The sequence below is a fragment of the Epinephelus lanceolatus genome, chromosome 4 (genome assembly GCF_041903045.1).
Source record: "Epinephelus lanceolatus isolate andai-2023 chromosome 4, ASM4190304v1, whole genome shotgun sequence".
In the NCBI taxonomy this organism is placed as follows: Eukaryota; Metazoa; Chordata; class Actinopteri; order Perciformes; family Serranidae; genus Epinephelus; species Epinephelus lanceolatus.
In genome coordinates this window covers 15,483,920-15,509,330 of record NC_135737.1, presented here as the reverse complement: position 1 = coordinate 15,509,330, position 25,411 = coordinate 15,483,920, and the positions used below count along the sequence as shown (strand labels likewise).

At 41.0% G+C, this 25,411-nt stretch overlaps 1 protein-coding gene across 4 annotated transcripts in view; it reads right to left on the bottom strand.

The window, feature by feature from the left end:
• Positions 1-1,387: 1,387 nt before the first annotated feature.
• cntn5 (contactin 5) overlaps positions 1,388-25,411 on the bottom strand; it is a 150,054-nt gene continuing 126,030 nt past the window's right edge. For all 4 annotated transcript variants that reach the window (XM_078166940.1, XM_078166942.1, XM_078166941.1 and 1 more), the window contains exons 16-24: positions 22,733-22,891; positions 16,255-16,404; positions 15,229-15,299; positions 5,685-5,919; positions 5,481-5,590; positions 5,173-5,359; positions 4,889-5,001; positions 2,807-2,975; positions 1,388-2,303 (exon numbers count right to left, since the gene is read on the bottom strand). In XM_078166940.1, the coding sequence (XP_078023066.1) occupies positions 2,200-2,303; positions 2,807-2,975; positions 4,889-5,001; positions 5,173-5,359; positions 5,481-5,590; positions 5,685-5,919; positions 15,229-15,299; positions 16,255-16,404; positions 22,733-22,891 (1,298 nt within the window). In that variant the 3' untranslated portion in view covers positions 1,388-2,199. The remainder of the gene's footprint in view (positions 2,304-2,806; positions 2,976-4,888; positions 5,002-5,172; positions 5,360-5,480; positions 5,591-5,684; positions 5,920-15,228; positions 15,300-16,254; positions 16,405-22,732; positions 22,892-25,411) is intronic.

Sequence of the window (25,411 nt, the reverse complement as noted above, 5' to 3'; positions counted from 1 at the left end):
ACATAACCCTGCTTTGGTGGCACAGTGGTGCAGTGGTTAGCATTGTCTCCTCACAGCTAGAGGGTTCTTGGTTCGGACCCAGGGGTGGGGGAGCCCTTCTGTGCAGAGCTTGCATGCTCTCCCTATGTCAGCGTGGGTTTTCTGCGGGTACTCCACTTTCCTCCCACAGTCCAAAGACGTGCAGGTTAATTGGTGACTCTAAATTGCCCGTAGGTGTGAATGTGAGCGACCCCCGACAGGATAAGCGGTTACGGAAAATGAATGAATGAATAACCCTTCTTTATTCCACGTTTTTACCTTTTTAATTCACCTGAACGAGAGGAGAGGAAAACATCTTTTGGCTCTCAGTATAAACCCAACAAACATCTGGATCTTTTGCTGTCAGAGAAAAAGATGAGCACATATTAGCTGGTGCTAGGCTAATGGCCAGTCTCCAACATGCCAAACAGCATCGGAGAAACACTGATTTGTAACATCTGCTTTATTCAGTGTTTTCACCGCTTTAATTTACCCGATCTGTTTGTTTAAGAGAGGAAGTGGCCTCTGTGGATAATTCGGCTCATGGTAAAAACCTCCTGAACCCTGCGGATCAGAAAAAAAGGTGAGCACCCATTAAGTTGTCAGAGAAAAAAGGTGAACACAAATTAACTGGTGCTTGTCACAGACAGGCCAAACAGCATCAGGGAACCATTTATTTGTAATGTGAAACTGCTTTATTCAGTGTTTCACCTGTTTTAATCACCTGAGCCTCTTGATTTGGAGAGGAAGAGACCTCTGCGGATAAATCACCACACTGAAGGAATTCTAATCAGGAGAAGATCCAGCCGGTTCCAATCTGCAATCCTCACAGCTAGACACCACTAAATCTCCCTAAATCTTACACAATGTTCCTTTAAATGTACACTGTATTTGAAATTTTTCCCCACTTAACATTAGCGTAACACACTTACTGATCTATGCAAAGGTAGACCAGCAACTCCCGTGTTCTGTGAAGTAAAATGAGTGTTTTTGTCAATGGCGTCTGGTGGCTGTGAGATAACTGTCTTAGTTCCCTGTCAAAAAGGGCGTCTGACAGCAAAGAAAATATTCTAAATATAGCGTACACTTAAACTGATATTGATTTTTTGGGGGGACTCTTTATAGGTGGCTAAAATCTGACCAACTGAGGCAGCATTGGCTCAGCCTTGTCTTATTTTATGTACATCATGTGGGGGTTTTCTACCCTGAAGTTACTGTAGACAAACATTGTGATTCAGTCTAAAGGCAAAATCATGACCTGGTTCATTATAAAATAATCAATAGTCTGATTCATAGTAGTATTAGTATTTGTAGCCCTAGGACATTGTCAGAAACATTTTTGAAAGTTAGAAAATACAGACAACAAGCATTTAAAAAATATACATCACATTTATTTGTACTGACACCAAGAGTCCGTACAGAGTTGTCTTTGTCTATTGATGTGTTCGGGCACTACAGGTGGGAACCTGTTTCCTATCTCCATACATCCAACAGTCAACAAACTGTATCACCAAGCATTGCTTAATCACTACCAAAAACAGAGAGTTTGACATAGCTGACACACACCACGGTGTTTTTCTCTAAAGGTAACACAATGTACAAAAAGCAAGTCTGGAAATAGTAAGATTCTTGGTTTCATAAAAAACTTTTTTTCTCCTCAATGTGTGAATAAGAAAACAATGCACTTATCTCTACTGAGCTTCTGCTGCATTGCTTGTTAGGCAGCCAAGGGGTAAATTGATGCAGATAAGTAATGAAAAGAAACAGGCCGGCTGATCCCTGTATTACTACCACAGCAGCTTTCGAGGAATTGTTCATGCTCTGTAGAACCCCAGAGCTGTAGGAGCTGTCTGGAAGTGGTTAGATTCCAGTCAATGAGAGGAACACATGATGTTAAAGGAAATGATTAAACAAATCTTTCCACACAATGTACACTACAGTACAACACTATTGTGATGTTGGAAAGAACTGTGCAAATCAAATGTCCAGGGCTTCAGAAGAATCAGGGAACTTAAAAGGATGAACTCTGAAGAGCCGCATGGTAACTGGCAGACTCAACCCCCTTTGGCAGGCCTCGGGCCCTTTGGGATGGGTAAGGCCGAAGCAAGCAGGCAGTCAGAGGGAATAAGGGAGCGGAAGACTGGTGGCTCCCTCCATGAAAATGAGGATGGCACACTGGCCTCACCAGGAAGCTGAAGGCACCAGAAGAACCAGGAGCAGTGCTGTCCATGTTAGGCTCTGTGGCAGGCAGTGCACTGAGCACTGGTTGCTTTTTGCTCGAACACCTAAGTGAAGAGAAGGGGAACAGTCAATACTAATAAAAACAAAGATGCTAAACAAAATCACGGACCTGCATTCAATTTTAATGCTGAATAACTTCATTGATCTTTTGAACGGATTGTACCAGAGGAGATCGGAGGTGGGAAGACATTTTTCGCTGAAGAAAACAAGGACAGTGAAGGAAAACAGAGACAATGAAGAAAACAACAACCCATTGCCCCGAGAAGCTGGCTGGTAATGTCACACACAGGACTGCAAACTTTCTGTTCGTCCTGTTGCTTGGAAGTTAATTGGCTGTGCAAGAGTAGGAAGGTTTGTGTGGGTGAGGTAATTAAAACAGTATTAGCCAAAGAAAACTTGGCTCGCACAACAGCTGCGGTGACTCAATTAAGGGCAGAACATAAGATCACTACAAAGAGAAAATAGCCCGTGCATAGCGATTGGATCTCAGAGGTCATGCGATGGAGTGTATGGCTGAGAGGGGACAACTAACTAGCTTCGAGCTTACCAGAGGAGGTGACCACTCGAACTTGGGAGCTGACCGCTCCCTCTCCCCCTTCGCTGAGGGCGCGCACCTCAATGATATAGGTGCCTCCCTCTGGCAGTGAGAGCATGGTGGAAGGGTTAATGGTTCTTGTCACCTGGTTGTGGCTTCTGCTCTCCTGTTTGACTAACACCTGCAGGACATTAAATAGATGGTAAAAATCACACTATAATTTCCCTTTGTCCTTTAACAGTAACAGAGTCATAAAATGAGTTATTTTTGGTTTCCAGGAATCCAGAAGTTAAAGTCCTGTTTTATTTTTCTGCATAAACAATGTTAGGCAAGGTCAGCAACTAAATAGCTGGTTCTTTAAAGGGACAGTTCACCCCAAAATCACTCTCTTACCTGTAGTGCTATTTATCAGTCTAGATCAGTCTCGTTTGGTTGTGAGTTGCCGAATGTTGGAGATATCAGCCGTAGGGATGTCTGTCCTCTCTCAAATATAATGTGACTAGGAGGCACTTGGCTTGTGATGCTCAAAGCACCAAAAAATGCATTTGTAGAAATCAACAGCGATGTCTCTCTCCAGAAATCATGACCCGCTTACTCAAGATAATCCAAAGACCATGTTGTGAGCAGATTCATGTGGGAACTATTTTCTTTCTACCAAACTACATCCCCGAACTGAATCACCACGCTCAAAGAAAGTGTGCATCTACTCATGGATGACAGGCTCGTGCTTGTGACAGTGTGAAATGTAAACATAAATGGCCTCCTACCCAGCTTGATGAGCAGCAGTAGATGCACACTGCCTTCTGCACTGTGATAGGATTCAGTAGAAACAAAGTAGTTCTTACATTAAACTGCTCACAACAAAGTCTGTGAATTAGCTTGAGTAACTGGGTCATGATTTCCAAAAAGGGACACTGCTGTTAAGTTTTTCAAAAGTATCTTTTTGGTGGTTTGAGCACCGCAAGCCGAGTGCCATCTAGTTCCATTATATTGGTGAAAAGGCAGACATCTTTACATCCAATAGTCTCGCCACCAGACAATCAGAGATCTCCGCCTTCTGATAGCCTGGGGACACTCCTTTCTAAAGTGTGTTTAACACACCGGCGAAAACGGCCGGCAACAAAGCAACGCCTCTTGCATTTTTTTAAAAGGACACGCCCTCCCGGAAATGTGCGCTCCCCCTTTTCCCATCCGCAAGGAAACAAACACACAAAGAGCTTGAAAATGGATGCCGAGAGATTTAACTCCGTTTTATCAAACATGTGCTCAGTCCGCAAGATTGTGGAAATGAAGGACTTACAGCGACTTGAGCCATTTTGTACCGCTACACGTGTTTCTAGTTGGACTATGTTTACGAGCACAAGAGTTCAGTGAGCCACTGAAGGACCGCCCTGCGGATTTACTATTGGTTCCGCCCATCTAAACACAAAATCAGGGAGAAAGTCATCAGTCTTTGGGTAAGCAAAGTGTCTAAAGACTGACTTGTGAGTCTATACATCCGATATCTCCACCATTCAGCAACTCACATCAAAACAATCTAAACTGATAAACAGCACTACACGTAAAAGTAAAAATAAGTATTTTTGATTCTGGGGTGAACTGTTCCTTTGAATACAAAGTCAAAGTTAGTAAGAGTCAACTATTATTACCAGGGGACATTTTAAGTTAAAAATGTTCACTTAGATTGATTTTCTTGCGTATGCTGAAATTGGCGAGCTGAAACTAAGGTTAACACTTAACACACAATATATTCAGTGCTTTAAATTGATTCTCCTTTCGGATTCTAGGTCAATGTTAGATAAATTCATCAGCATTTTTGTGATATTTTGTTTAAAAATGTGATGATAAAATGTCATGAATTCACCACAGTTCTGATTTGCCACTGGGTGTTCCAGTATTTAGATCTTGTTTTCTTGCTAAATTGGCAATAAATGCATACATTTGAACTGATGGCCATAGCATAAATATATAGCACTGTTAAATTATGCAGGAGACCTCTGGAACTAGCAGCTTTTTACAGGCTTTGCATGAATGTTTTCATGAGTATTAATGTTATGAATCTGAAGAAACATAACGTCAGAGATTAATCATTACCATATACCCGATGACATCAGATTCATTGTCTTTTGCCTTCACTGGGTCCCAGCTTAAAGACACATTGTTGCCCTCCTGAATCCACATGAGGTTGGTTGGTGGTTGAGCAGGAGCTAAGAAGAGAACACAACACTCTGAGTGCAAATTAAAACTGACTTTTAAACAGAGTTTCAACCAACTAGGTCAATTACTACGTTTTTTTACAGGGGGATTTGGAGCGAACTTAACAGGTAGCCTCTATTCCATATATAGTATGACGTGATTAGTGTCAGTGCTGTACTCACGGGCTTTCCTGGTCTTGGCTGTGACAGCAGTGGTGGCAGGACCCTGGCCGATGCTGTTGAAGCCTTTTACAGTGATGAGATACAGACTGTTGCCCTCTAGTCCTGTCAAGACCATGGACGTTTCGTTTTTCACAGTTCTTTGTTTTTTCCCCGACTCTTCCTGATCCATGTCTTTCCAGTAGCTGACCTGTTATACCAAATGAATGACTTTGAGAAAATAGTGTTCTCAAACCTCTCATACACAGAGGTCAGATACTGTATGCAAATGTATGAGTGAACACAAAAAAATGAAAGCAATTCACATGCACCTCATATCCTCTTGGTCTTCCGGGTCCAGGATTGGGCGGTTTCCAAGTGACTCTAATTTCCGATGAAGAAATACTGTACGCTTTCACATCAGATGGTGCCTCCCTGGGCTCTGTGAGACAGGTCAAAATGGTGACAATCATAAAAGGTCAAAAACTATTTTTGGTGTACTTTTAACATCAATGCAACCACAAAGACTAACTCACCCCCCTCAGCAGAGTGGATGATGACGACTTTGCTGAATGGCCCATCTCCCTTATTGTTGTAAACTCCAACCTTTACCTCAAACGGGGTGAGGGGAGGGAAGGTCTCGTCTCTGTATTTGTACGTTGTAGAGTCCGCAGAGGTCACCATCTTCTCCTTCCAGCCTCTGGTTCCATTGGCACGAAATGCAACAATATACCCAAAGCCTTCACCATTTTGGAATTCCTCAGACACAGGCTGAAAATATCAGACAGAAAGAAACAATCATCCAAGAGTGTCTTTCACAGAGATTTGGTGCAAACCTGGCTTAGTGTACCAGCACCAGCACTGTACAGCTCTGTGACTGAAGGTACATCATTTGCACATTTTCATATTTAAATTGCTGCCTCTGTGCAAGCACAGCTCTCATTGACAACATGACTTTTTTTTCAGCTATGGTAGTCCTGCATAACCAGCTTTCAATTTCCTACCCATTTACCGTTACTGTCTGCCAGTGTTAATAAAGATGCAGTCAGTCTTGAGGAATGGAAACAAATCATATCTGGCTCAGTTGTGCCCATTATGTAGCTATTTATCTTTCCATGTCTGACAGGAGGATTTTTGGGACACAGGTTCTGTGTGCTAGCTTCAATGCTTATCTGTGGTTTTCCTGAAGTGGTAAAACTGGGAGCTGTCTTCCACAGCTGCTCCGTGCTTAATCAAGTCAAATGCCAATTCATTAAGTGAGCTAGAATTTAATTAAAATGCGAGCTGCAGGGATTAAATCTTTGGCTAAATCTAATAAATGACAAACACCTGTACACCTGTTTTTGGCAACAAAAACTCTCTGCATGCTTTAATGTGTTGATTTGCATAGGCTTCAAAGTACTATTGTCCCCTGTAGGCATCACCCGAATTAGCCATGTAGTCTACAGAGGGATTGGAGGTGGATGGAGATGTAGTTCACATTTCATTCAACAACGACCAATCACCATGACTGCCTAATTACAGGGAAGATCAGTGAAAATGAATTAGCTTCCATCAAAGTTATTATCAGAGCTGGCAATGCTTTTAAAGACGTGCCAAGGAATATGGGTCTTTAAAAAACAGCATGAACAAATTAGCTAGTTAAGTCTAGAAACACTTGCAGGTATGGGAATTGAGACAGTCAAAGATAAGTGTGGACACGGTGTGAAAGGACTGATATAGCGGATGCAAGTCTTATGGATAAAATTGTGGGGCCTGCTGGGCTCAGTGACGATGACTGTGGGGGCATCACTAATAGTCCTCCCAATGGCTCCCTGCGAAACAGCAGTCTCTCACCGTCGACTCTAATGAGACGGCTGAATGAAGCTGCAGAGACTGTTTAGTCATTCATCCTGCTTAATAACCCTGCCCACCATGGCCGTCCAGGCTCTGACAACTCTCCACAGATGATTGGAGAGGCAGAACTGCCATGCGCTCACATGCCTCGACTGCCAAAAAGGGCTAACATTCCTGCTCCGTCTCCTTTAATATCCATCTCCATTGATCACTGACGAAGTCCTGATTTATTTCCAAGAGCATTTAACAGAAACGGGAGGAAATAGGGCAGAGCTAAAACGACTTAAAATGGCAAGTACAAAAAAGGAGGACACTGCATCTAAGTGGAGCGTCTCAGCATTGTCCTGCGATACTCTTGAAAACTGACAGACTTATTGATGGGTGACCAATTATTCTACCACACAATGTGCAGGGAGGAAGAACTGTAATTCTTCACTATTGTACACTCTGTACTGCAGAAGTGATTTGATCTGATGTGCAAAAATGTCTGAATAAAAACAAATGAGCAGATTAAAAAATGCTTATACTCAGTTCTATGCAGAGGCACTTGTTGAAGACACTAATTGTTCCAATCATGGAGGTTTGTAAATGAAAAGCAGCAAATATACAGTTTCTGGAGTCTCATCGAAAAAATCCCTAAAGGCATACCCTTCTGATTTTCAACCAGCTTTGTATCATAATAATGTGGGTAGTATGTGTAAATGAACTGTGGTAAACTTTCCTCCATCTGAACAGCACCCAGATCTATACCTACTCATCTCCCAACGCATTATCCAGCAGATTTTTGCTGACTCTGGGTCTGTTTCAAGGCCCCCAGGAAGTGTACTGGGCTATGAAGTAAATGTTCATAGTGTCCAAAGAGTGTAATTACACCATCATGTGATGCCCTGTGGCCAAAAATACTTTTTTCCCCCATTAACTTGCATGGCAAAAGAGACGTCTAACAATTAGTGGATACATTTCTTTGAGCCTCAAAACCCCCACAAAATGACTTGTTTCACCATCAGGATTTGATCCATTCAAACAATAACATTAAAAGCCTAGAAGAGCCACACGATTGAAGCATTTTATCCCCATTCAAGTTAGCAAAGCACTTAACCAGAACCAGAACAGAAGTTTCTAGTGTGCCTGCTCTATTGGTCACACAATGTGGAAGCAGTGCCGATCATTACATCCATGGCTGTTGCCTGAACTACAGATTGTGCTCCTGCATTTTCCTATACATGCCACCATGTGTAAAAGCGGATCGAGAGAGGGACCCGCCCCCCCCCTCTTTCTCTCTCAAACTCAGACCAAAATCCAATCAAACTGTAAAACTAAGCAGTGCAGATCAAATAGAAATCTATTCTACTACTGTACCACCTATCTCTTGCTAAAATGTCCTCAGAAACATATTTTTTTGCACTATTTGGCTGTTATATAAAAATTTCATGAACAGGAAGCGGGCGCCATATTGTTTCCTGTACTGTAAAAATGAAAGCTGAAATAACTGGCATAAAATGGTTTAAATAATCAGCGCTGATAAAATATGAGTCAAGATTATGTCACTATGTTGTCTATTTCTCGCCTGAAATGTTTAAAAACACATTTTAGCTTACCATTTAACTGTAATCTGAGATAATTTGTTACCACCCGGCCGCCACATTGTTCCCTGTGTCAAAACCAAGCAGGAACCTTGGGGGCTGCATAAGGAAGCCAAAGTGGAAGTACCAAAAACTGCAGTTCCTCAAATGGCCACTTGAGGCTGGCTCCAGAAGCAAATAAACCTATGTTTAAAGGCCCAACTTTACCACAGAAATAAAGGTGTTTACAGCCTAGTACAGTTTTGGTTTCCATAGCTAATTTTGCCCTTCAGGACAACTGCGTGACAGGCTGTCTGCGAGGCATCGCTACAGCCTATGAGTCAGATTCATCCCTCGCTCTACCACAGCTCCACCCACTAATCTAAATATGGTCACTTCTGGCTCAGACATGACAAGATGGCAATGGCTGACATGCTGAGCTCGAGGCTTCAAAATGTCAGTAATGTGCTGTCATGGTAGCTACAGTACATCCATTTTTTGATACAGTCTATGGTCAAAATGCACAAGCTTGCATTATGTCACCCACCAGAAGGTGGGTGCATTCTTGTTGTTGAAGGTTTTCCACCTCTTGAGCAAAATCAAATGTCACAGCCCTTTTCCTTTATTTTCTCCTGTTATGCAGCACCAATATTCAAAGTATCTGCATCTTTCTACTGCATAGACAGCCCAGCTTTATGAAATCTTTCCCACTGTAAAATACTTCTTTAAGAAAGAAATTGTTTGGCCAAGAATAACTTTTTGTAATGAGTCAAATTAATGTGTGGCTTCAAAGCACTCTTTATTTGGGTTTTATATCCAAGTCAGCTCCAATTGGGGTTTTGAGTCACTTTAAGTATCCTTTGATTGTTCCTCCAACATGGGGTCCTGCATTTATTTATAAGGAGGTCGTCATTGTGTTATACTAGCTACTCTAATGACACTCTTTATATAGTATAACTCTCATTTATAAACAGGAAATGGTCTCCCACCAAACACCATCCCATCTGGAATGGACATTATCCCCCATAATGTGCCACTGAGGGGCACTTCTCCTCATGTGAAGGTTATCTTCCCAGTGGCAGTTGGGCTCCCATACTTAATAACTACAAGAATAACTGTCAGTTGCTTCCACATCTGTTCACTGTTCCCCTGTTAATATATCCTTCAACTGATCTCAATTGCAAATTCTCGGTGTTGCTCATAGTAATTCTGTACATGCTGTGCCCTGAACCTGGCTGAGAGCCAAGCTGTCCACTTGGAAACAGTTCACACTAATATCCTCTTTACTTGGTGTGAGAGTTATTAGGTTTTGTACAACCATCGTCAAGATTGAGGTTACAAACAGATATTCATAAACATCCCTGGATATATTGGGAACGACTCCGGGATTCAAGGTTAATCATCATTGTGCCTCTCTGGCGGGACCAAATTTAAAATTCACAACATCTTAATCACTGGCCCGGCTGATGCAGCTCTGTGTAATACACGGCCCAGCTGGCCTTCTTTGGGCTTTGTCAGCAAATTCTGCAGACGTGTCCAAGTTGTGCCCTCAAACTCTGAGACCCTGGATGGTTAAACAAATTTCCAACAGAATAAAATGGGACCCTGTTTAAAATGCAATGAGCTGTGATCCCGGGGTTGTGCTGCTGTTAGTGATAAAGCATGAGTTTTTGCCCTGCTTGTAAGGACAATCTGCAAAACTAACAACACTTGGACACAAGCTCTTTAAATCCAACCCAGTCACCAAAAGAAAATGTTGGCATTGCACATTACAGCAAATGATGGATATGTCTTTGTCATCAAGAGGTGGAGGGGATGGTGGATGTATGTCACCTATGTTAGACATCTGCCAAGCTGCAGACCGCTCTTCGAGAGCAACAAACAACAAACCTGCTTGTGTTGGGAGTCATTGCTGTTTCCAGCTGCTTTTTAGCAACCAAACATGGGTGTTTTTTTACAACCCGTCGCTGTTTTTTCACCAGGGATAGTGCCAGAAAAAGCAACTGTTTTTTTACCAAAACATTGCTGCAGCATTTCCTGCGTAGATAGTGTCACAAAAATATATTTTTTTACAGAGGAAAAACTGTGTATTTTAGGCCAAAATATAATCTTTTCCTCACCATAGCCAAGTGCTTTTTGTGCCAAACCAAACCGCATGTTGATCACAGTGTGGTTGAAACGTGAAGTTCAACAAATCTGCTACAAATCTTACAGTCAGGACAGCCACTGACAGACATTGAAAACACAATACATTATGTGTAAAGTGCATCAATAGATAACCAATAATCTTTTAACAGTCATTTTTCAAGTCAATTTCAGTTTTGTCTTTAATAATTAAAATATTTTTATAGTTGTATTCATTTGAATAGGGTTTATTTGTTATACTAATGCTTGTATTGAATTATTCACTGCTACCCTGCCTGTATTTCCCTTGAGCACAATATAGTTAAATCTTTATCTCACACAGGTGCTTCATCCTTGCAATAGCCACTTCAACCTTTGATCTTGGGGAAAAGCATCCTACCTGAGTGGACTGAAGCACTTCCCCCTCTGGTTTGCTCCCTCATTGGAACAGTCGAAGCCTTTCTTCCAGCCTCGACCTGCTCATACCCTCCAATGTAGGAATAAAATTCAGTAAAAGCAAATCAAAGAAAATCATGTAGAATACTGCAGCAGATAGGTTGACCGTGTCTTCCCTCTCAAATGGAAGAAAAAGCTCCCTTTGTCCTAATGATGGGCGCTCACCTGAGCCCCCTCACATGACCCTTTCTCCTGAAATCAGATATCTGTAAAGGCTGTAACCTCAACCTTTGTATTATCCCACTGGACATAATGTGCATCTCTCTTGCCCTTTTCTGTCAGACGGGTCAAGGCTTCCTGAGAGTGGAGTGCATCCACACCTGGGCTATTTTACCTTTGTTTCTACAGCTGCGCTGCGATCACATTTATCTGCTGCAGAGATAACATTACAGTATGGAACTGTATGTGTACTCCCTTTATAGCTGAGTGTATGCTTCTCAAATGTTGGAACAATCATTCAGCAACACCTCAAGACATAAAGACAAGGGAACGCTGACCAAAGCCAGATTCAGTCACAGCATACAGTCACTATTGATAGTTTGACTAAAGCTTGTATCTCAAACACCACACTGTGCTAAATGCAGCAATTTAGACAGTTGCTAGTTTAACATTTTCTTTGGAACATGACCTCCTTGCTTCTCGCCCCACTCTACTCTTCTTTTACTTACTTTTGATTGTTTTAGTTTTATGCTGATGAGAAGACACCAGACTTTAGTGCTGAGATAATTAGATAAAACCACAAAAATATAAATGAGAAAAATCACAGTCAAGAACTCCAATCAATGTCTATTTGCAAATTCGAGGCAAATAATTCCTTGGACAAAAAAATACTAATAATTTATCAATTTGTTTTCATTAAAAAAAAATAAAAATAAAAAAAAACGATGATCAAAAAGTTTTTCATTTTTTAGGCTTTTCCCTAAGGAAGATGTACGCCACACTGAGTGTTCGGAAAAGGAAGTTGCGTGACCTCAGATGATGCCAGCCTCATATGCTGAACTCTGCTCTTTAAATACACCAGCAAGTCCCTCAACACATCTGTCTTCCTACCTTTTAAGAACATCTCCAGACTCCTCTCATCATTTTTCTCACTCGAGTGTCTGAAACTTTCCTCTATGTTTTAATTAGATCCCACTTTGATGGTTCTGGGAATAGGACGGCAAGCACACGCAGGTCCCTAGAACACTCTGAGCGAAACTGCAGCAGCTACTCATCATATCTCACCTCAAGTGAATGCAACTGACTGTAAACTAATGCAATCATCTGTATATCTTAAAATCATTAAACCGTTTCCTTCAAGCTTAGAAACCACAAGGACTAGCGTCGTCCATCAACCATGCTTTATCCCCCTTAATAACGTCTGACAAGTATTCCCAGGCAACAAAAAGTGAAGGTTTTTAATGAATTGCGCATGCAGTAGCAACCTCTACATGATTATTAAGTCACATTCACATGCAGGATTTATTACTTAGTGACAGTTCAATTCCTGAGGGAACAATGGCAGAGCTGTTTCAGCACGGATGTTTAAAGGGAACCTTGTTTCAGCTGGCTTGTTTTCACTCATGGATTACAGTAATTCTCAACCTGCAGGTTCACAAATGTTCTTAGCAGCAGTTGGGTGATAATGATTTCACTGAACATACACATTTATTATCACATTTTTAATCTTGGTGAGTAATAACTTTCACAAGTTAAATGATGAATATTTACACCCTATAGGTTTCTTCCCATATTTAATAATGTAAAAATTCTAATAATCATCATCATTCTGTGCTTTGGCTTTTCGGGGTTTTCAGCACTGCAAGCACTGCTCTGTTCCAGAGGTCCATGAGCAGGAAAGGTTGAGAAAGTTCCTTCTTCAGTCTGGCCTACAGGACTCAAGCATGCATACTATTATCATCTTTTTTGTTTCAGACATACACTTTATAAAATAATGGACGTAGCCACTGTGACGTCACCCATTGATTTGTGGACTCACGCTTGGAAACCTTGAGTTTGGCATTTGACTGTCACCATCTTGGTGTTTTGGAGCCAGAAGTGACCATATTTGGATGAGAGGGTGGAGATAACCCCAGTGCTAGCTGCTAGCTTGGTTAGCATGATGCATTTACAGGTACAGTTGACTGTTTCAAAAAGCTAATACTTTTTTCGGCTTGAGAAAAACAGGCTTAAAACCATTAAACTTATGTACTCACTGAAGAAAATGAAATATCTGACTCCTTACAGGGTCTCTTAGTACAACCAACCGCTGAACAAGACTTTTTTTAGGCAAACAAAACCTTCCATCCATCAATTTTCAACTGCTTATCCAAAGCTGGGTCGTGGGAGCAAAGTATTCCAGATGTCCCTCTCCCAGCAATGCTTTCAAGCTCCTACTGGGTGATCCCAAGGTGTTCCCAGGCTAGACGAGATATGTACTCCCTCCAGCGTGCTCTAAATCTGCCAAGGGGCCTCCTACCAGTTGGACATGCCTGGAACACCTCTAACGGAAGGCATCCTGATCAGATGCCTGAACTACCTCAACTGACGCCATTTGACGCAAAAATCAGCGGCTCTACTCCAAGCTCTACTCCCTCTGGATGTCTAAGCTCCTTACCCTATCTCTAAGGCTGAGCCCAGCCACCCTTCTAAGGGGAACTCATTTCAGACACCTGTATCCGTGACCTCATTCTTTTGGACATTACCCAGAGCTCATGACCATAGGTGAGGGTTGGGACGTATATGGACCAGTATATCAAAAGCTTTGCCTTCTGGCTCAGCTCTCTCTTCACCATGACGGTCCAGCACAGCACCCGCATCATTGCAGATGCTGCACCAAACCACAGATCCATCTCAGGCTCCATTCTCCAACCTTACAATTAACTTTCATTATATAAAAACAAATGCTGACAGCTGCACCTTTGCCCATACTCTGTGAGTCTGAGGTTGTGCCATGTTAACCTTACCTAACCAGTGTTGTTGCTGTGGTAGCAGCTTGTCAAGACAGACAAAACCCACCTGTCACTTATAGCGGTTAGCATAATTTCAACTCTTAATAACATTTAAATGGGTGAGTTATATAAAAATGCACCCCCTGCGTAGCTAAAATGTGAACATGTGTAAACATTTTTATTTCTGCTGTAAAGCTGGGCATTTTAACACAGGGGTCGATGGGGATTGACTCATTCTTGAAGCCAGCTTCAAGTGGACATTTGAGGAACTTTTGGCACTTCTACATTGGCTCAATTTTTAGCCCCAGAGGTTGCTGCTTGGTTTCAGATAACAGAGACTGTGAACTACACTGCACAAGGTGATTTTGTTGAGTTGAAGTGAAAGGAGTGAGGTGAATCATGGTCTTTCCATGAAATATTGCTTGAAAAAATAAATCTGAAATTTGGTCTCATGTTTACACACCAGATGGCAAAAAAGAAATGACTTGAAAGCAACTGATCCCTGAGCATCTCCTCTTTCAGAGAATGAGTAACATCTTTAGTTGGGGTCATGAGACTGTAACCATGGTTCTGTTTACATAATGCAACACACTGACACACTGACACACACATTCAAGACAGGTTCTCATTATGAGCGAGCATTCGAAATGTTGATCTAATCTATTGACTGGAATGACATTTATTTTCGCATTTTAATTAGATTGCAGATGGTAAAGTTTCACATCCAAAGTCTTCAAATTATACTGGAAACTTTAGTGAACGCTTGCTAATAATTCTAATTAGGATTTGAATTCCAGTATAATTAATGCATGACCTGTGGCAGTTTCTGCTTCAGTTTCTTTAGAAACTGAGAGAATGTTCTGTAGAGGAGGCATCTTGAATTTCGAGGACCTTGAAGCCCTCTCTCACACAGCATGTAGATAAGATGATCACTGAGGAGTTTTGAAAACATTCCACAGTTCAAATGTCATGCAGCTGACATCCACAGATACAACTGGGAATGGCAAAGATTATTTTTTAAGTGAGAGCAGACTAAATAAAAGCTTTCACTAACTCCTGTTTATTCAACAATAATCCAAGCTTGCTTAACTGAAACACCATGGTGACATTTGTGTTTTTGCACATATGTCGTCACGCCTGTGTTTCAGAGAGAGTTTGGCAGAGAACCCTACCTCCCACGAGATGACCAGTTCATGCCTGCGGCCGTTCCCTCCGCTTACATTTGCTGGTGCCACTGACGGGACTGTGTGAAACAGAAAGGTTAACAATGCATCACTGAACCAACACTGCAAACTCACTTCAATGTGTTTTTGAAAGAAAGAAAAGGTGAAAATGCAGAAGAAATATTTTCAGATAGCAGTCCATGTCCTTTATGACTACACAATTTGAGCTAAACTTGGATTTGATTAATTAAGTTTGTCTTAATGATTTAAAAAAGCACTTTTTGAGTCAACAGATCATAACTGAAAATAAAACAGTTTTAATGATGTGTTTTGCTGGAGTAAACAAACCTTTAACAGCATCAGAAAATATCAGAAACCCAGTTATTGTCTGGTGTGTGTGCCTGCATTAAACTACCTGTCAGTCAAACAGAGAGTGGTAATGACAGCTCTCATCGCTGTATTTTGAATTTCGCACTTTTTTGTTGACATTTGGATCACAGATTATATCTTTAAGGATGAATTACCACAACTGTGTGTAGCTTCGATAATTAGTCGGTTAATTGTGCTGAAGAGATAGGACACATTAAATAAGCCTCTTCCAAATGACCACTGACCTTTGTAATTATTACATTTTATAGACGAGAAACGAGCAGTTAGTGAAGCGGCATGCCTGATCCAGACTGTCTCAGTCAATTTCTGCTCACCATAAATAGTGAATTCTGCTGTGTCTTTGCCTCGGGGCATTAAAGGACAGGCAGCTTTAGCAGAAACACTAAACTGGTTGAAATTCATGTAAGCGGCTTATTTTCAACCCCTTTGCCCAATTAAAACCAAGTATATTAACAATGGGAATATAACATGGTCATGAAGTGGCATGTGGGGGGCACCAGCTACTTTCAGCTCTCCAGCTACAATAAATCAGCAGCACTCAGCATATTATATAATATGTTTCTAGACTCTGGGTGATTGCTTATGTCTGCCAAAATGTGACTAGCATGTAGTGCACGTAGCAAATTGATGGCTCAGAGGATTTACCTGCTTCTTTTGTCCTAACTCCTCTTGAAGGCGCGCTGGGATCTCCGGTCCCGATTGCATTGCTTGCCACCACCCTGAACTCATATTCCACCCAGGGGTTGAGCTCCACAGCCATGGCTGACTCCATGTCCCCTGTCACTGGGTCTGGGTCTGCAGACAAGAGCAAAGCTTATGTATTTATTTAATCAGGGTAAGACCACATAAAATCTCTTGTACTTTTGTCCACATTATGTACAGCACATGGGACAAACACTGCTGTGAGTGCCGATACAGCTTTAAGGGTGTGTGAAAGCTGGCTAGGCTATGTTTCACTCATCTAAACTAAAAATGTGCCCCACCTTTCCCAAACACTGACATGCAAAAAGATAAATATGAAAAGCTGTGGCTGGTTGGAAATTTACAAGAGTGAAACCTCAATGTCTGAGCGCAAAGTGCAAGTGAATGCAGCAAGAGATGTCGCTAGGCAGCAGTTCAGTTTTCTCTTGGAAGGACAGCATTCTGTGCAGCCTCTCCAAGCTGCACATGACTGGTTATACCTTATTAGTATTGCCAACTTCCACCAGTAGAAGGACAGAACCACTGCAGCTGGATAGTGGCTGGTTTCTTTGTTGAAGCATTTGTCCTTTGGTAATAGTAACTCTTGTTTGATTATGTAAGGGATGGATTGAACCTGATTAAACCCAAATATTCACCGGTGCTTAGACATATTAACATTGTAAACTACATGTAAATACAGTGGGGAAATAAGTATTCAAGCATCAATATTTTTCTCATTAAACATATTTCCATGGCAGCTATTAAGATGAAATTTACAGCAGATATTGATATTAACTCAACAATACTACACAGATAAGAAAATTGTAACATTACAATCTGTAAAACAAAGTCATGTGCAATAAAGTGGAATAATGCGGGAAAAATTATTGAGCACAGCAACTGAAATGTATTCAGTAATCGGTGAAGAAGCCTTTCTTTACAACGCCAGCTTGTAAGCTACTTCCTGTATAAGGAAATCAAGCTCTCACAGTGTTCTTTTGGTCCATTCTTCCACACACAGTCTTTAAATCCAGAAGATTCTGAGGGTCTACTGATGTATCTTCATCTTCAGGTCATCTTCTGGTGACTGACTGGGCCATTCCAACACCTTTATTTTCTCCCTCTGGAACCAGGTGAGAGTCCTCTTTGCAGTATGTTTTGGATTGTTATCCTGCTGGAAGGTCCACCTGTGTCTTATTCTCACCATCCTGGTGGATGTCAACAGAATTCCTCAAGAAATTCCTGGTACATGGCTGCCTTCATTTTCCCTTTGATAATTTGGATTCTGCTGGTACCACAACAAGAGAAACAGCTCCATACCATGATGCTTCCACCTCAAAGCTACAATGCAGTTGTGGTATTTTTTAAGTCATATGCAGGGCCATTTCTCCTCCAAACATGGTACATTGCACCACTTGCAGAAAAGTAAGAATTTTGTCTTGTCCGACCACATTAATGTTCTCCCAGTATTCCACAGGCTTCTCTTCCCTATTAGTGGGCGAACAATCCAACGCTTGGTGAACTCTGCTTTCCAAAGATAGGAAGAGCTGGCATAAAAGGATCAAAAAGCAACGTTGTTATAAACGCTTGGCCGCCACAAGCCAGTTCATATGTGTGTGTGTGTGCGTGTGTGTGTGTAAAAATATCTTAATTTGGGGGTTTTCCAAGCAAATATAGATATATGTGATGGCTTGGGATAAAAACGCACGTACAGTACATATTTCTGCAACCCCTTAAAGTCTCTGTGACAGTGCCACCATCTCATGAACAAACACCACACGATGTCAATCCTACAAGCACCCCACATTCGCTCTTAAATCGGGCCCCTACATGAGGCCTGACTGTTTGAAAATGTTCAGATTCACATTGAGTGTAAGAATCATACACACTTTAATATGAAGTCTACCAAAACAACAATGTGGCAGGACAATGATGCTTAACGTACAGGCAAGGTAATAAAGATTTATTCTTTTCATAGCTGAACATTTGAAAGTTCTGTTGCCTGACCTTCATCAACCAACTGAGCAGGTGTTTCGCTGCTCTAGGCCAGACTGACACAAGCAATAAGTGAAGATGGCTGGCAGAGCCTCACCAGGGAAGATACCAAGTATCTGCTGCTGTCTGTGGGCTGCAGTCTACAGGCAGTCATTAACTGCACAGGATTATATACGATTAAATATGATGACTTTATATAATGACTTCAAGACTGTGTCGACTTGTCCAATTACTTTCTGTTCCCTAAAACTGGAGGACAATTCCTACAATGTTTGTGCAAAAGCTGTGAGTTGACACTTTAACCTTTATAGCCATTGTTTCATTTCAAATCCCGTATGCTCGAGTACAGAGCCAGAAAACAAATAAATATACAATTGTCTTAGTTCTTAAGAACTGCAGAGCATTACGCCTTCCCTCCAGATTCACTGTGACTTGGCATACTTTTACACCAGGTGGTGGAGATGTGCAATTTACTTGAAACCTGGTATATGATGTTGTTTTGATGCCTGAACAACAGCTTACTTGCAGCTTTAGAGCACATTAGGAAGAACAACTCATTACATAGAGGGAAGCTGATTTTAATCAATTTTCACAGTATCTACAGAAGACGTAGAGAGCTATGTAATTATAAATCACACCCTGAGACGGAAAAAGTCAAGATTTATGAATGTATTTTGGAACAGAATTACAAGCAGGTAACACAACTAATCTGGTTTCTTCAGGGCCGCCATAATCAAGCTTCGTCAATATTGATCCTGCAACAACAAACAAACATTGACTGAAAGCATATCTGTGTCACAAATGAACCAGAGGTCTCTCTGTGCTAACTAAGGCAACATTCAGTGGAGCCGAGGAGCTTACACTCTTATCATCCAAAGCAGCTCACGATGAGACCACTCTGTTAGGCGAGCTGCTCTTCAAACATGAGCCGATAACTCTGTTTGCAAGGAGTGGGAGCTAAAAGCCCGATCCCCTTTATGCTAATCTTAACAAGTTCAACACTGACAATACATCACAGAGTCCTAATTGTGCTTTATCAAATTAAATGTGGTTGAACAGACGTGATGTGAGAGGAGTGTATACAAAGTATGATTTATATATCTGTGGGGATGAATCATTATCACACCTTAAACTCTGCTATTATTATCACACGGCATATTAAGATGGATTACACACAATGCTTAGCAAGCCTTCATCCTTTAACGCTAAGTGATAGTAATTAATGGTTTTTCTGTCAAGGTACAGGAAAAAAGGAAGCTGATTCATTTTTAAGCAGTAAAAGTGCATCTACACCAAATGAAAATGGAGAAGTCTTATAATTCAAGCCCAAAAGGTTAATTTCCCACTAACCGCTGATATGACACTGAATAAAATTCAAATCAATGGCATTTGATATCGGCTCAAATTACTTTTTGCTAAGCTCTTCTGAACAACAGCCAAGTTCAGACACAAAATGACAGCCGGAGAGAGAACTGCATTATAACTCCTCAAACAGGCATCTGAGAAGAAAGCCTTGTTCTGGAGCAACAGTGTAAGACACTTGATCCATTACTTTCTGGATTTAAAAGTCTGACTGTGTTACAGTGTTCTTTTTTTTGTATGCTCACACACAGTGATTCCTGAAGCACTGTCTCTGAATTTACACTTGTAGCCAATGCATTTACCAAGTGTGCCACACTGAATACGTACACATTTACGACTTTCAACCCTGTCACCTAGAAATTATGTTTGCATGTCACTAAATTGCTTTCTTAATTATGTTGTTGTGGCAACATAATCGCTGCCTGGATTATGTTCAGGGTCGTTTCTTTCAGGTAAATAAACAGTACATTCAGGTACCATGTTGAAAGGATTGGAAGGAGCACGATGATTGTGGAGCACGGCAGGCGTACTAATTGCCTTGACACCATATCCTCAGGTTCACGTCCAGATTCCGGTCATAGATTAAGGCAACAAAAGCACTCTGGTTAAGTTTAAGGAAATATTGTGATATTGGTTAAATGTTAATAAAAAAATATAAATATAAAAGTAATGCTGTAGCCATTACGAGTGGATACCGTGCTGCAAGACTGCCTGTGTTGGAAAAAAGCAACTAAAATATGTTGTCAGTGAACGTGTTACTTTTGCGACTTGCCAGATACATTAATTAGCAATGTTTCCTCATTATGTTAATAATATCAATATGTTATATTTCTCTCAAAACATATCTGCTGTTTCAAATTAGTGGTATACAACCATAATCTCTAGGGGACGGAGCTGCAGCTTTAGTGATTTAATAACTCACTAAAGCTAAAGTATGAACACTGGTTTCTACATTGTTGCCAATTGCCTTTCCACATTGACCCATGGGAAAACACTTTTAGATGAGTTTAATGAGTTCTTACATATCAGAGCTAGAGCACTATAAATAGGCCCCATGTAAACATTTGAAGGTGACAGAATGGTGGACAGAGAGATGTGAATGGAGTCTTAAGGTCAGACCCATAAAAAAATGTACAGTGGCATGCAAAAGTTTGGCCATCCCTGGTCACTGTGAACAGGAAAGTGAGTAGAGGATAAACTGATCTCCAAAAACCATGAAATTAAGGATGATCAACATTTTAAGCAAGACAACTGCATTAACTTCTGTTTTGTACAATATTAGAGTGAAAGAATGAGAGGTGCACCATGCAAAAGTTTGGGCACAGACAAAAAGATAACTTCTACCAGCATCTCAGACCATAATTAGCTTGTTAGGGCTCTGGCTTGTTCACAATCATCATTAGGAAAGGCCAGGTGATGCAAATTTCAAAGCTTTATGACTATTCTGACTCCTGAAACCTTGTCCCAACAATCAGCAGCCATGGGCTCATCTAAACAGCTGCCTAGCACTCTGAAAACTAAAATAACTGAAGCCCACAAAGCAGGAGAAGACTATAAGAAGATAGCAAAGTGTTTTCAGGTAGCTGTTTCCTTAGTGTGTAATGTAATTGAGAAACGGCAGTTAGCAGGAACTGTGGAGGTCAAGTTGAGCTTTGGAAGATCAAGAAAACTTTCTGAGAGAGCTGCTCGTAGGATTGTTAGAAAGGCAAACAAAACCTTTGTCTGACTGCAAAAGACCTGCAGGAAGATTTAGCAGACTCTGGAGTGGTGGTGCACTGTTCTACTGTGCAGCGACACCTGAACAAATATGATATTCATGGAAAAGTCATCAGAAAACCTTTCCTGTGTCCTTACCACAAAATTCAGCATTAGAAGTTTGCAAAGGAACATCTGAACAAGCCTGATGATTTCTGGACACCAGTTCAGTGGACTGATGAAGTTAAAAAATAACTTTTTGGATGCAATGAACAAAGGTATGTTTGGAGATAAAATGATGCAGAATTTCATGAAAAGAACACCTGTCCAGCTGTTAAACACTTGGGTGGATCAATCATACTTTGGGCTTGTGTTGCAGCCAGTGGCATGGGGAACATTTCATGGGTAGAGTAAAAATGGATACAGTTAAATTCCAGCCAATTCTGGAAGCAAACATCACATCATCTGTAAAAAAGCTGAAGATGAAGAGAGGATGGCTTCTACAACAGGACAATGAACCTAAACACGCCTTGAAACCCACAATGGACTACATCAAGAGGCACAAGCTGAAGGTCCCCTGACATAAACATCATCAAAAACCTGTGGATAGACCTCAAAAGAGCAGTGCATGCAAGACGGCCCAAGTATCTCACAGAGCTAGAAGCCTTTAGTGGGAAGAATGGGTGAAAATCCCCAGAACGAGCTGAAAGACTCTTAGCTGGATACAAAAAGCATTTAGAAGCTGTGATACTTGCAGTAGGGGGCGCTACTAAGCACTGATCATGCAGGGCGCCCAAACTTTTGCGTCAGGCCCTTTTTCTTTTTTGTTATTTTAAAACTGTAAAAAATAAAAATAAAAAATAAAAATGCTTAAAATATTGAAGAAATGTGCCATCTTTAACTTACTGTCTTTTGGAAATCAGGTCATCTTTTACTTGCTTAACTATTCACAGTAAATACAATTTTGATCAGGGGTGCCCAAGCTTTTGCGTGCAACTGTATGACAAAGCTCTTTGCCCTGCACACAGAAAAAACAAAAAGCACAAGTGTTTTTAATTTATATCATCTTAAAAAAGGGTTGCTTGCTTTTGTAAGATATGTGTACTGTGTTGCTGGTTTAGTGAGAGGTTTTGTGATTAGTATGTAGGGTTTTGCAATACAATAGCCTATAGTTTCAAAGATAGTGCCTAACCAATCAGAAAAAAAGCTGTAATATATGAATGTACCTTGCCACACGAATTAAATTGTGTCTCTTGAAACCAGTAACCTTGCTCTTGTTGGGCTGATTCACCATTTCTGTACATGACTTTGGGCAGGATTAAGGCCTTTGTATACAGCTCCACATTAACCTCACAGATCTACAGGCTGCAACTTGCTCCCTATTGATTACCTGTTTTGACAGTTTGCCAGCCTAATGAAAATGGGCTGCGGGCCTGTAAATTATAGGTGCTGATAGGGCTGTGGTTATCCAAGCCACGAGTCCAGGACAGGGTGGCTGTGGTATCAGTGATCTCCTCCACTATCACCACTCCAGGGGGTCCAGGGGGACCTGGTGAAAGAGGGTTAGGAGACACAGATTAGATTTCAGGTTTGAAGCACAAATGCTTCAGGAATTTCATGACACAAGAGTAAAAACAATCGCTGTTAATGTTTGAATCAATTCCCAGTTGGTCCATATTGTGATGTCTTCATCATGCATTGTTGCCATTAGATACACTAATGGATGCAACCATGCAAGCATTAAGAGGATGTGCAGCTGTGTGCATATGGTGACAACATCAATCCTCTGCTGTAATCTCTGCACAAACAAACAAAAGCCAAGAACACGACACACTAAACTGAACCAGGATTCGGGCTGACACAGATCTGCTGCCAAGGATTTCATGCCGATTCAGGAATACTGAAGCTTTCTTTTTTGGGGGGCTTTGGAGGCACTTTGCCAGTTCTGCTGAGCATGACTGTGTGGTAGACCCTCCTGTGTTTTAATACAGCTGAACATATGTTTACCTCAGTCTTCAGAAGTAAATGTAATCTGCAAGTGCAGCAAACGTCTAAGGACTCTAGGGGGAACAGCTGTAAATGAAAAGCTGGCAGCTGGTGCGCTCAATGAAAACCAATGTACTGTGTCCCCAAAAAGTGCCCATTAGAAGGTTGCACTGAAAGGTGCATTTGCATTTCGGGACATTAAGATGCATTTTGTGTCACTATAAGAACAGTACTCTCTTTTTAGTGTGCCCAACACCATGGCATAAATCCTCCCCTGTATTAGAGCTTAATGTTAAATGACAATCATTAAATACATCAGCTACTATGGAGGTGGGTCATATGGTGGACGCTGATGTCACAATATATTAATATGAACATTTCTGGAATAAATATACATACATTAAAGAAGTATTTCACTGCAGGAATGATGGTCCTTTCATAAACCTGGGCTGTCTATGTAGTAGAAAGACCCAGATAGTTTTGAAATTGGTGCCGTATGACCAGAGGAATCAGAGGAAAGGGCTGTGGCATTTGCTTTAACTCAAGAGGTAGAAAACCTACAACTGCTAGAACTGCACTGCCCCACACTGGACCAATAAACGCTCCCACTGGCGGGTGATGTAATGTGAGCTTGTGACACAGGAAGCAATATGGCAGCTGTCTGCTAAGAAACAATCTTGAATTACAGTTTAAATTGTAAGCTAAAATTTGTTTCTGAAAACATCTGCGAGAAATCGACAACACAGAATCTTGGTTCATCTTTGATCAGCACTGTTAAGTTTTAACGTCTGATCAGTGCACTAAAATATGTTTCTCAAGACACTTTAGGTGAAAAATAGGCAATACAGAAACTGAATCTTCATTCATATTTGATCAGCACTGCCTAGTTTTAGAGTTTGATCTGAGTTTGGTCTGTGTTTGAGAACTAAAAAGGCGAATCTCTCTCTATTTGCTTCTATATTCTTTTTCACGTTTGGCATCCTCCAGCGAATTTATGCTGAGAGATGAGCTGGGAGATCTGGGTAGTGGTAAGTTTACCACAGTTCATTTTCACATAGTGGCCACTGGTTGAAAATTGGCAAAGCATTCCTTTGAAGTATTTGGCAAATAACCTAAATGATTAAAGAAAAATACAGAGTAAAATGAAATGTGAAACATTTTTCATAACAGTTTATGTGGAATCAATAATTATTTTTGTAAAACAATGACACTGTCATCATTGTTTCAACACAACTCCTCTGAAAGTTAATTAAGAATTACACTGAATTATTGCAGAGCTGTATTTTATTCAATCATTAAGCAAAACAAAACTCCATTTTGTTCTGGTTGGATGGCTGGTTCTTATAAAACTGTCAGGTAATGTTAAAGGACAAAAGAATAGGATGAGTCACAGACCAGGACGTGACCAGGAGCTGTGCGGACAATAATCGTTACATCACATAATCAGCAACGGTCAGAAACAGCCACAGAATGTGATCACAAGACTTCAGCCGTTCCGTTTTACAGCACATATTAAAGTTGATCATGCAGACAGACCGTCTGTCCAGCCATACTCACAGTGACTATAAAAAATTAGTCAAGATCGAAAGGTCGAAAGGGGGCCGATAATGTAGAAATAGTCACTGTGCAATTTCTCCAACAGGAGAACATTTCTAATGTCTGATATAATTAACAAATCTCCCAAAGCTGCTGCACTTGTAACAAACTGGGACCAATTTCACAAATTCACAGAAACCAAAAAAAATCAATTATTATGGGGTGTCGGTAGCGTAGTGGATAGTGCCGGCGCCCCATGTAAAGAGGCATTGCCTCACTGCAGCGGCCGCGGGTTCGAATCTGACTTGCTGCATGTCAGTCCCCACTCTCTCTCTGTCTCCCCATTTCACTCTCTGTCCTGTCATTAAAGGCAAAAAGCCCACAAAAATAATCTTTAAAAAAAAAAAAAATCAATTATTATCTTGTGTCCATTTCCACTGGACTAAACCCTCTAAGAATATTCAGTATGAGAATAAGATGTGCATTCTGTTTGAGGGTAGCGGTTCAGTTTAAGTGGGTCACTGCCCTGATGATAGGGTGACCAAGT